This window comes from Fomitiporia mediterranea (genome assembly GCF_000271605.1).
Source record: "Fomitiporia mediterranea MF3/22 unplaced genomic scaffold FOMMEscaffold_14, whole genome shotgun sequence".
In the NCBI taxonomy this organism is placed as follows: Eukaryota; Fungi; Basidiomycota; class Agaricomycetes; order Hymenochaetales; family Hymenochaetaceae; genus Fomitiporia; species Fomitiporia mediterranea.
Genome location: NW_006760399.1, coordinates 933212 through 945800, shown reverse-complemented (window position 1 = coordinate 945800; position 12589 = coordinate 933212). Strand labels below are relative to the sequence as shown.

The following is a 12589-nucleotide window of genomic DNA, read 5'->3' as shown; positions in this document are numbered from 1 at the left end:
CTGACGATTTGCAAGTCGGCAAGTTCTTTTTTTTGATGTGACAGCATTTTTTGAAACGTTTGTCCGAAGTTTTGTCTTTGAGGCAATGGACTATTCCATACAGGAAGGACTGAAGCAATCAATTCGGGATCAGGCCATCAGGATTGCTCTTGAATATTATTCCTGACGCTCAAACGAAACAATGAATAGGATTTATTCCAACTTCAAACACTTTAAGGACTATTGAGAACGTGCAGCTACTGAGCAATGCCTCGCCACATAAACAAAACAAGACAAAATGATTGATCCATATAAGGACGTAGTTTGGAACATGTGTGAAAATCCAAAACGTTCTGTCTATGCAGCGAACAACAAATCTGTTTCGTGTACCTCCTTATATTGCTCTCGGTCTTGCCATTTTCTTCCGGCACTATACCATTTTCAAAGTGATTGGCAATATGTTTTACTTCTGCCACAAGGTTTGATACTGGATAAGTATAGATCAGACACGAAATTTCGAAACGGAGGCTCCGTTTGGATATTCGGATTGAATTCTCGCCACAACCACCTGATCCGAGCTTGTTGTCTGCAACAACTGTGTATTATGACAGTATTCAAATAACTCATGAAAATGAAAATTTACCTCTGCACTGCTTCAGTAATGTTTTGCTGCACTTTGATTACATAGGAATGAGCAAAGTTCTAATATTATCTTAAAATGGCCGAGTTGCATGAGCTTTTAATATTTTCCCTTTAAAAGCATATCCTCCTGCTTACAACCAAAACACTGAGAGGCAAATGGGAACCTTTTTGTATTTTGGCCAGAAGGAATTTTGTACAGACCAGTTACATTTGTACAATGTTACTTGTGTTCTCTTACAGAGTACTGAAATGTTTACCCTGAAACAAGTTCTGATGATATAATCCTCTTCATAGAGTAACTGATAGACAAACAATTCTATTTTACATTTCTCCCTAAGTGTAGCAAGATACCAATTTGTTACCCTTGAAGAGTTGAGGCTACATACAATAACCATATACAAGATATATAAGGCTTGACCAACCACCTGCTTGGCTTGCATTAATATTAAGTATAAATTCTATTATATAGTATGCTTTGACAGAATGCCTGAGATTTAGGATTGGAAAGAGTTTATTTTCTTAATACATTACTCTATCTTAACTTGACTTTAGTATTTTTCTTTCAGGTGGTCTGCTTTGAGAATATATGAGCAAGCAGTATTTATCCTTGGATAATAATATTATCTATCATAGTAAGTCCCTGTTAATAGTTATTGAAGTGAATGTAGAGATAAAATACTACTGTTAGGGTCTGAAACAAGATTAAGATGACAAGATTATCACCTTTAACTTCAATCTTTATTTAGAATTCGGAATTAGTAGTGCCTTGGCTAAATAGCTCTAACAAAAGTACAGTTTCCATTTAATGCTTGTACTATAAAGCATTATAAATATATGTTGATCTCTGAAACCATAATTCACACAGAAGTTATTTATCTTTACTCAATAACAATATTTATTATACCATTCATTCTTTTATTCATTCTTTTCATTTTAACCATTCTGGATATGTCTATTGTTGTCTAGTTACTCCTAGTATTTATCATTTACCTTATTTAATTATCAGCGATTGTTCATGCCTTTGACCAATGTCCGGCTTGATGCCAGTATTGGTTGTCAGTTGCAATATGGAGACGCCGATGCTCGACACCATATGGGTCTACAAATGTCATAGCCTTGCTATCTTTATCAAAGAACTTCACAGTAAGGCGCTCGAACTGATCCGGATCGTTTGGGTCCTGTGGTGCGTGATGTGATCCGCTAGAATTTCCAACTTGGTAAGTATAGGCTCGGCTCACAAACAATTTTTGCGTCTACCTACCTTACTTCTGCCCATTCGGCGCCAAGGTCGTCAAGTCCAACTTCCTTCGCATAAGCAAAGACATTTCCGACCATAGCCTTCCTCATATCCTTGTCCTTCTTGTATGTGTGAGGAGGCCTGAACTTGACAGAGGAGATGTCACGTCTCTGTATGGTGGAGCCGAAGGCTTTTACTGACTTCAGTGCTGCTCTTGAACCTGACATTGTCAAATGTATTCACTTTCTTGTGTTATAATTTCTCGGCTGGTGTTTGCTTGTGGTGTTGTCTAGCTGACGAGCTGATCCTGACATTTCAACGACTTTTATACCCTTCTCGTTTCTCAATCCTCGCTGGTCTTTACTGCAAACAAGGTATTCGTTTGTTTGCAGTGTCAAACAGGACCTGATGAAGTCATCTAAAGATAACCTGCTACATCAATAGATCTAACGAATGATTCGTTGCTTCAGTGAATTTCCACAGAACATATGTCTATATCATTCTCGAGGCAATGCACTATTCTACTCAAAGAGGACTGAAACAAATATTTCAAGTCCATAATGCAAGAGAGTGTGGCTAAACACCAACATATGTGCAAATATCTTACAATTGATCTGTACATGCGCCAGTCTCGGTACGTGAGCTTGGTATCGAGTCATATTTTGAATGCAAACAGAGATATTTTTAACCCAGACTATCTTGTCATCAATCTTTCCTATCGCGATCGCTGAACATTTTCATACGGAAAATGTACGGATTAGTATTAGCACAAACTTTTCAGAGGTATAATTTTGGAATATACAAGCGAATCGCAACATTAAATCCGCATGGAGTATCAAGCCAGTTTGTTCGCCACGGGCGCTCGAATATCCTCTTTTGCTTGGGCATTGGCTAATTCACCCTAGAGCGTTCATAGCAAGTGATTTACTCCGGAAATACGTTTCACCAATGTTTCAGTGTGCGTTGCGATCAAATGGCCCTACACAAAGTGCTAATGTTTTCTGGAAAACCCAGACTGAGCGAGCTTTCAAGTATCGTCTATTACATTAAAGTCTCTCCTAGGAAGACGAAAAACATGGAGAACCAAGTAAAGCCCCATTCCACCCTTAGTGATCAATATAATAAGAGACGACTTGTTAAAGGTTGGTACAGGTTTGTGGAGCCATAAAAAATAAAAAATGTTCTCGAGCAGATGGTAAAGACATTTGCGTCCGCGGATGTCGCTCTGTACTGCATGATAAATTCCGATCAACAGTTCTGTTTCAAATTCCTCGTCCATAATCTACACTAACAATGAAAAACGGATAATGGAAACATATAAATAGTACTTTAATCAAGTTTCAGATCCCACTATCATAGCGCCCTTGATTTTGAAATAAAAATTCTTGGCAAGCAAGATAATCTAGTGCTTAGTATGATGGAAATGTTTTTCCAAATTCCAAAGCATGAAACATTTAGCGTTGTTCGACTTGTCCAAATATGGAAACCTCCAGTAAAGAACAAAGGAAACCTAACGATACACTCGAAAAAAAGACACAGCACAAGACAACGTGGAGTAATACGAATAGAGAGGACTTCCGTGGTATGGTAAAGAAGATTATGAGATGTGCAAGCAGACCGGACAGAATAAGTATGAAAGTCAGAAGGACGACTATTGTTTTGCATCAACGTCAACATCACGCAACCCCGCCCAGGCATTCGAGTTGAACACGTCGAGGTCCAGACCCTCAAGTATATTGAATCCGGATGCAGATGCAGAGTTTGCTGATGCTTCGGCTGGTGTAGGCCAAAAGGGTAAGGAGGAAAGTACCCCTTCGGAGGTGGAGTCGATTGACGTGTCTGCGAGTTCTGCGAGTTGCGCGGCTAGGAGTGCTAGACTTCCTTGAAGAGCTGCACGACTTGAGAATGCATCCAATGCTGTACAAGGGACAGTGGCATCTAGAACTTGAGATAATCCTCGTGCGGTTGAGGTTGCACTAGCTACACCTGTAGCAGGCGACGCAGAATGTTCTGCAACAGAACCGCTAACAGTTGCGATATTGGCAGGGCCAACCGATTTCCCCGCCAACGAGCTTCCTGTATTAGTATCGGTAGACGTAGCCCTGACCACGACTGAAGCATTCGCTGTCTCGTTCTCTACTTTCGATGAGTTATATGCAGATGTGACGTTCAAGGCCTGCAGAATACTGTATGCAGCCTCCATACAGCTGCGATGGCTCTCTTGATCAGTATCACCCTGAGCTACAATGCCATTAGGTGCCGACTCAAGCTCTGGCGGTAATGTCGCAGATGGCGGTGGAGGGTGCGGTGGAAGGACGGCAGATGACGGTGTCGTTGGTGCTGGTGACTGACTCTGCGATTGAGATGTTCCGGTTCGACCTCCTCCGTAAGTCCATGTATAGTGCTGTGGTGGGTATTGTGAAGTGTTTGTCGGTGGATGTGAGGATGGACTTGGGTTCGTGACAGCCTTGGAATAACTCTGCGGCCTTCGCGTCGTCCGTCTCGATGTCTATATATGCGTTCGCATTAGTAAACAAAGAAGAGAAAATATCAGAACATATTTGAAAACTAACATTTCCACCTTCCCAACGGGCGTTCAGCCTATATTTACCGTCCTTACTCTTCTCAAATCTCCCACGCTTGTATGCTTTCTGAAGTGCCTGACTTGCACTCGGTCGGAAATTCGCCTGGAGTGGGTACGTAGCCGCCATCCATTGGAACAACTGTTTCGGTGCAGTACCCTCCGGATCGTTATGAACAGTCAATGCTTGGACAAGCATCTCTTCATATGATGGTAGATCATCGTCGTCTTCTGGCATTGGAATCGATCCCGGGGGCGGAGGAACTCGTGGAGGGGGAGCGGAAGAGTATGGCGCGGAACCGGTAGACGGAGAGTAGAAGGAGTATGGTTGGTGGTTTACGGGATGATGGTACGCATACGAACCACTCGCATACGGATAGGTGTAGGTGTAAGAGGACGAAGCTGCTTGGTAGGTCGTCGTCGAAGTAGCAGGCGAAGCATGAGGGACAGTTGGAGTTAAGGAAGGTACACTCGACGACAGAGGGGCAGGAGTTGGAGAAGCAGCTGATGTCGGGAAAGGCGAACACGACGCTGATACGGTTAATTGAGCCTGCGCATTTGAATCGGACCCCACAGTCGAACCTTCGGTGCCCTTCTTTGCGTCTTGCGCAGCGGATGCCTCCAGTGACTTCAACACATCATGTGCATTGCCCTTGCCAGACGACTGCATGATCTTTGCGACAGCGGCATGAAATACAGCAGCCTTGAGGTCCGTCGGCCATACGTCTTTTCTCACATTCTGTGGGACGTGTTCATCGAGCTTCATCACAATCTCAATGACTTGCTCAGTCGGCAACAGCGTCAGCCATGTCTTCTTGAGCGTGTTCTCGTCATCAAGCACTCTGGTGTTCTCAACAGTTGTACATGCAGCACTTGAGGTATTAATTGCTCCTAATTAACAAAAGTTAGTGTTTATATAGCTTTTGTCTATGTATCTATATTGACAGACCCTCAACATTGTTGCTCTGCCCATGAATGGGTGGGTCGTTGGAATGCGAGAGCATCGCGAATTTTGAGGTACAGACTTTGGTCACCTCCTGCTGCACAGTTTTTCGCGTCTATGGGAATGCTGCAACTGTCTGTCACAAATTCGTCACGGTCACTCACATATCAACGGCCTCAAGTTTGTATCAAACTAACTGGAACAACACTCGCTTTATAAACTCATTTGCTTCGTTGCCTTTTCGATCTCACCATGTCCGGAACCCAAGCGCCGAACGGATATGTTGTGGCCCAGTCCATCAGAATGGGCGCTAGAACTGGGTCTCATATCTAAGACACGCACTGCATCTACATCTACAAGTACAGCGCATGAACTGCGGGATAATTTTAATCTACTCAGCTAAGCTCTTATCAGAACCGTACTCACGTTCCTAGCGCCTCGCACCTTTGACATAATACTCGTGCCACTGTAAGCTGTCTGCATCAAGGGCATGGCCTGTGCGAGGCAGTCTTGGTGATATTTAGACGCCCATCTAGCGTCATAGACACTCAGAAGCATATAAATCCCAAGCGATTTGCTTACTTGCTCTTACACACCTTGCCTCTTCACATCTCAGTGCCTCATACTATTGTTTCCCCTTGGTGTTACTTCCGCCTTGACATGGCAGAGAAAGACGACTTCCCAATATTCATCAGTCCTGGCGAAGAGGATGCCGCAGAGTGGGTCAAAAAGGTCGACAAGCATTTCGAAGAAGAAGCAATCCCGGACGAGGAGCACCTTCAGTTTGCACTTGATAACCTTTCTGAAAAAGTAAATGCTTGTATCATGAGGTCGGAATTGACCCGGATTCTCGAAAGCATAAGCAAGACCTGGGTATGGACTTGGCCAAAGTTGCGTGTCGCATTAACGGAAATCGACAGTACGTACAATTGCATAAAGCACAATCGAAATATTAAAGTATGTTTTTTAATTCAGCACAAGTCAAACAGACAGGACTCTGTTCGTATAACACTTGTTTCTGTATTCGTTACAACGTTTTGAATTATTCCCCTCCAACCTCAGCCAAAGCAAACATAGCTGCAAAAGTTGTGACCGTCGCTGTAGTCACTGGAGTTTCGTGTGTTGCCGGCCCAGCAATACTAACGGCAGGTCTTGGCGCAATTGGCTTTTCGGCCGCTGGCCCTGTTGCAGGTGCATTGCTCTTTCTACTCTCTCAATCTCAGACACTGAAAATATGAAAATATTATTCCAAAGGATCGATTGCTGCTGGAATACAATCTTCGGTATATGGTGGTGCTGTCGGAGCAGGATCATTATTTGCGTTCTGTCAATCACTGACAATGGGAGGTGGAGCAGCAATGGCACTTGCTACAGGGATCTCTGGCGCGAGCGGTGCTGCAGCCGGGATAATAAGTGAGATTGCCAAACGACCATCTTCAAAGTCATGGGACGATGCCAAGGACTTTAAGCCTTCTGTGACAGTCATAAAGGCACTGTTGCGCTTCGATGACCAGAAGTAAAGGTGAGTATGTGACGAGTTCCTTATGAGTTGCTTCTGTTTGCTCAAATGATATCATGTATCTCTAGAGAATGGCACCTACTTTGTGCTTGTACTCAGTCCGGAATGTCTGCAAATGTATTGCTTGTTCAACTAGTGTCTTCTTTTTGTGTACAGAATTATCCTTGCTTTTGTTGCCTAACAGATTGCTGTTATTGGGCTTGGGCGTCAATAGCCACGTGCATCGTGGATGAGGATCCGACACACACCGCAGGTTCTGCGCCTCACGGAGCAATTCTTCTTTAATCCAACTCTATTGGTCGCTTCGTGCTGCTGGGAACAACCATTCCTGACTGATGCCTTGACATTACTCAAAAGTGATTCGCCACTGCCCAAAGGAATTATCTCTGTGAGGCAAAACTTTAGCTAGGATCAGTGCGAACAATGTCAGTGTCCGGCGCTTAAACTGTGAGCAAATTGCCTCGTGGCCTTAAGATGCGTAAGTATAACACTGTATGGTATTGAATTACTGCATACAATAAGGTTATGTCCACACATTGCTGATCTTGACTTGTGTCCATGACACATGTTCGATACGATATTTGGAGACAGATACTGTATATAAAGAGGCAACAAGTCGTGCTTGCCTCTGTCTTGTCTTTGACTGCCTCGCCAACCATTACCATTACTGTGGCAAGAATGTCCTTCCTTGCATGGTTAGGCTTTTCATCAAAGGGTCCTGTTGCAGGTAAACGACTTTTACATCTATTTTTTGTTGACGACTTCAACTCAGATTCGCTTAGGCTCGATTGCTGCAAAAGTCCAGTCAATAATCTATGGAAGCAAAGTTCCGGCAAGAAGCCTTTTTGCAGTATTCCAGTCATGTGCTATGGCTGGCACTAAAGTAAAGGCAGTGGTAGTGAAAGCAACATGGTTGGGTTGCCTTATAATCGGTGCAGTAATGTTAATAAGGATGGCATGGCAGCAACCAAAGCTATGAGCAGTCGGGTTTGAGAAGGTTTGTCACTTTCGCCAAACTGAAGAAAGAGTTTGCTGACAATTTCTACAATATTAAGCGATCTAGATAATAAAGAGACCCGAGGTACTATTGATTCAACCTACATACGTATGTTGTGGTTTCTAATATTATCTCATAAAGCGACTATGTAAACTGCTGTAGTCTTGTCAAACCTGCAAACTACACCATATTAGCTACCCAATGTAAATGCACGCTTTCTGAAATCGTAAGACTTTTAAAACGGGTAGTCCCGAGATTCAATGACGTTGTGGCGGACCGGCTACCATTGTCTACCAAATACGTGTACGATGTAACTCGATCTTGATATTATACAGCCTGATCTGCAGGGCAAAGATGAAGCACTGCTTCCCGGTGTCCAGTACATCAGCACTGTGTCGCTTGTCGTATACTTAGCGAGAATCATAAACGCAAAAATCTACCTGTATCAGACTAAGAAAGAGCAATGAAAAGGGGGAACGACGAAAAAGGCAATCGTCAAAGGAATGAAATCAAGAAAGCTGAGTCAGCTCCACGTGCTCGCCATGCTAAGGTTTACGCTCAAGCTCCCTGACTCTCTTTCTCTCTCATCTTTGCACAGCACCTCTGACTCTGGAAAGACGACCTGAACCTTAACTTTTGGAGCATATCATGGAGGGGAACAAAGGACACCGCAAAAAGACAAGCACTACAGGAGAGCGGGACCGGTCCGAACGATGAGCATGGATGAAGAAGGGGTATCACCTGGCAAGCCCGAGCTGTGTTAAGTCTTACTGATTGTGCACTAGTAAATAAACGATAAACATCATTGAGTTGAGGATATGATTTTGAGCTGGTTTTGATCTGATTCTCGACGGGCGATGCGGAGGGATAGGAATGAACTGACGGTCAGCTCGGACAATGGATAGTCCAACGTCGAAGAAAACGAGTTGATATCGGTTTTTGTGCACATTTTAGTGGAACCCAAATCACGAGCTCCTTTGTGCGGCATACCGGAACGAAGCGATACTTGGGGTCGTGTAGCATCACCTACCTGGTCCACAAAAGGATTGCAACGACTTGCGAGCCTCGTGCCCTACCCGATTTGGTAAATTTAGACGGATTCGCTTCTCAAAAGACTTCACAAAGGACTCGTTCGTTGCACCACATGTTCCGTCCTGCTCCTCCCCAATCCTCCCTTTTTGTGCGCATATAGGGTATATAAAAGACAGTAAGATGTTTGCGATATTCTGCCTCCCTCCTCCTTTTCTCCCCGTTCGCGAACATTGCTTGGACATCGCACCTTCCTGGTAATTTCCTAGCGCCGTGATGGATTCCTCCAACTCGTCTTCGAGAAACGCGTACGATATTTTCAACTCTGCTGAGCAGACTCAATGCGATATGATGATGCTCGTCAACGCACTTGATACGGATCGTGATGCTATCGATTTTCTTGATTTCGGTTCGTTATGTCTACCTCACACGACCGGCTTTGACGCTGCCGACGCGACCGGATTTTCATTTGGCTCGCAGAGCGACTCGTGAGTTAGCTTTAAACTTGGCTGTCTGTTCCTCCAACATTTGGACTAACTGAATCGATAGCAATCCGAGTCTCGGCATTGGAGATCATGAACTTGATGCGCAATTCATTCAGCCGGAGACATCTTCACTATACCAGATCGGAGTTCCACAGGCAGTTGCTCCTATGGATATCCTTAACAGCGCACCACAACTTGAAGCAAAGACACCCCTTTCTTTCCTTTCGCCATTTTCCACAGCAGGATCCTCGCCGTTCTTGGGGGTGGGTAATCCTTCAAACACCATTCTCGGTGCGAATAACAGTACTCGTGTCGATGATTCAAGCAATGCTCTGGGGCTGTTCGAATGTCCGCGTATGTTCGACGCGTCGGCGCACTCATCATCTTTCGTCTTTTCCGATGCGCTGGCCGCTGGACCTGAGGGATGCTTCGCTCCCACTCCACTGTTCTCGTCCGAGAAACTGCCCTCGTTCTCTCCGTTCCTTGGTGACAATGAACATCTCGCCATCGGAGCCGGTCTCCCATCGCCTCGTGCAGATTGCATGGTCCTCGACAGTCCGATTAACTCTGGACCATCATCCGAGTGCTCTCCCGTTCCAGAGCCCGACCATCGAGCTGAACACCCTTCGGGACCAGATACCATAGCCCCAGAGTGTCTGTATCCTTCTCCATCGCCGACACCGGAGAGAGCTACAGTTCCTCTTCCTCGCAGAAAGACTCGGAAGGCCACGCGGAAGCACCGTCCTTCTCGCGCAGCCGCGCGTCAGCCCAAGTCATATCGCGAACTCAGTCTCAGTCCGCTCTTGGAGCCTCGCCAGTCATCCAATTCACCCACAGGCTCTCCAAGCACTTCCCCGGCTATTTTGGCGCACGGTCTCCCAGCTTACACCCGCATATGGGTCCGTCAGGATGGCAAAGATGTCGAAAAGTGGAAATGTGCAGCTTGTGGTCAACTCACAGGTCGTAAACCCGATATGAACAGACACCTCAAGACGTGTGTGTCAGGCGAGAAGTTTTATTGTCGAGACGTAATTCGTAAGCATCGTACCTAGTTCTTCGCGGATCACCTTTAACTCACGACGCACTTGTTTTACTGACACAATGCAGACGCCGACGGTACTATCTGGCCTGGCTGTAAACAGAAATTCTCCCGTCGGGATGCGTGCCATCGTCATCTCAGGAAGCGCCTCATCCTGGGACGCTGTGTCCATAAGAAACCTGACCAGACGCGTTCTCGCAGCGAAGACGACTATCTTGCCCGCCTCATGCTGTTTCAGGATGGCGAAGACAATGCATACTGGCGCGCGAGGTTGCCTGCAGAAGAGAAGAATCGGCTTTCGAAGATAGCGCTATCTGATATCCAGCAGAAGATGTTCCGTTGAAAACCGCGATCGTGATCGTGCTAAACTGCTGCTCTGAAACTGCTTTATGAATGTTACAAAATTTGAGCTTTCTATTCCTATTCCTTTCCCGTCTCCTGCTTTTTCTTTATCCTCCTGTTTTGCGTTTTCATTTCATCGACTGACACTCCTATTAGCTCCATTACTTTATTTCTATCTAGCAAACCGTTTGAACCATCTGATTCATCCTGTTAATGCTCTATGCCACATTTGCTTTGGACGATTCCATTTTCATAACCATTTTACGTTTTGCCAATGTGATTCCAATATACGCCTTTTCAACTTCCCTTTGTTCCCTTCTCGAACTCAACAAACTGATCTACTATTGCTGACCAATTTTCAGATGCTATAAACCATGTATTCTTTATTCTCCCGATTTGCAACACAGTGGTCATGTTATCTAACATACAGGACTCAGAAAATTACTAGTTCTGAAGAACATCAATGCCAGTGTATCACTATGCGACACAAGGAACACTCATTTCCCTAGTACTAGATCGTTGGACTATGGTACCCCAATGTGCATTCTACCCAATTAGGTTGCAACCCATTTCCGTTCATTGCCATTCTAATTTCTAGTAGTCATGCCTTTTTCAGAATTAAGTGCTTCCTATTGCTTCCTGTGAGGATTTCGGACAGTGACTCGAACATGACATGCATGATGAGTATACCAAGCCAAGTAGGGTGGATATTAGTAGAAAACTTACATGAAACTCTATTATCACTTATTTTATATATATACATAATGATATGTTCAGCCTTTGTGCAGGATTTGAGTAGGCTGGGGATACAGTGTGCCAGAATTTTCGAGAAAGTTACATTATAAGCATTCTTCCCATTTTAGCAACATATCCCTAGCCGCAGTAATAGACCTTACTAGTTTAGGGATATCATCTTGTTTACAGTATTCAGCAATGAACACTCTTCCCTTTTTGCCGGGGATTTGGACACTGCTATCAGTGTATGGTGTAGGGTGAATTTGGTTATATATTAGCGGACAATTCCAGGAACTTCCTTATATCATTAAAATTTGACAATTATTCCGTTTTTCGTGTAACTGCAGGCAGAGTCTGAATTTGATCAGAGTAAGGCATCATACACCACATAAAGAATACTGAGAGCATTACGTGATCTAAATCCATTTATTCTTGTCATTGCGTCTCAAACGTCCTCATCATCAAACTATATTTACAGCTTCGACATGTTCTTATCTTGTCCAGCATGATGGATAAGCACTCACCTTCTGCCCTTTACCCTGATACCTAACACTGTACCAAGGTCTCAAGCCAAGGATCCAGTGCCCAGTACAGAGACTGTTCACTGTGTTGAGCTGCAACAGTTAACTACAACAATAGTTGATTAGGTCAGCTTCTTTATCCTTGGACTCTAACAGTAGAAGACGACTGTTGACAGCAAGTAAGGTGAAGAGTCGACGCAGATGCGTGGTTTCAGGACACTTGAAGAAACGAATAAGGAGCTCGCTAACAGGTTTAGGAATGTTAGTCACCAGCTAGAGAACCTCGCGACATCATCTACTGGGCTGCAGCCTGATACAGATGTAGAGAAAAACGGGCCACCTGCAGTGGACGTATTTCGAGAGCGGAATTTGTTCGAAGAAAGGCTGAAGCTGAAGAGTCAACTTTCTAACAAACAGGAAGGCATTGAGACCGAGAGATGGGTTAACTTGGTCCATATAGGCGCATGATGAACTATTGGGAGCGTTGAGATGTGTCCTATTTATCGTGTTGGATGTGGATACAGCGACTGTTGTATACGT

At 44.5% G+C, this 12589-nt stretch overlaps 4 protein-coding genes across 4 annotated transcripts; 2 read left to right on the top strand and 2 right to left on the bottom strand.

Annotated features, from left to right (window-relative positions):
* Nucleotides 1-1634: 1634 nt before the first annotated feature.
* On the bottom strand, nt 1635-2085 carry FOMMEDRAFT_31543 (uncharacterized protein; the record flags this gene model as incomplete). The annotated part of the gene is made up of 2 exons (XM_007270624.1): nt 1635-1821; nt 1883-2085. The coding sequence occupies 2 exons, from the start codon at nt 2083-2085 to the stop codon at nt 1635-1637; spliced, it is 390 nt and encodes a 129-aa protein (XP_007270686.1).
* A 1369-nt stretch (nt 2086-3454) lies between these two features.
* Nucleotides 3455-4704, bottom strand: FOMMEDRAFT_23344 (uncharacterized protein). The gene is made up of 2 exons (XM_007270600.1): nt 4432-4704; nt 3455-4367 (listed from the first exon to the last, which is right to left on the bottom strand). Exons 1-2 carry the CDS (start codon nt 4675-4677, stop codon nt 3510-3512), a joined length of 1104 nt encoding a protein of 367 aa, XP_007270662.1. The 5' UTR covers nt 4678-4704; the 3' UTR covers nt 3455-3509.
* A 1318-nt stretch (nt 4705-6022) lies between these two features.
* Nucleotides 6023-7005, top strand: FOMMEDRAFT_170768 (uncharacterized protein). The gene is made up of 5 exons (XM_007270778.1): nt 6023-6301; nt 6358-6381; nt 6445-6573; nt 6637-6904; nt 6970-7005. Exons 1-4 carry the CDS (start codon nt 6043-6045, stop codon nt 6900-6902), a joined length of 678 nt encoding a protein of 225 aa, XP_007270840.1. The 5' UTR covers nt 6023-6042; the 3' UTR covers nt 6903-6904; nt 6970-7005.
* Nucleotides 7006-8509: 1504 nt separating this feature from the next.
* FOMMEDRAFT_148944 (uncharacterized protein) lies at nt 8510-11106 on the top strand. Its single transcript, XM_007270777.1, has 3 exons — nt 8510-9415; nt 9477-10447; nt 10520-11106. The coding sequence occupies exons 1-3, from the start codon at nt 9204-9206 to the stop codon at nt 10792-10794; spliced, it is 1458 nt and encodes a 485-aa protein (XP_007270839.1). The 5' UTR covers nt 8510-9203; the 3' UTR covers nt 10795-11106.
* Nucleotides 11107-12589: the final 1483 nt, after the last annotated feature.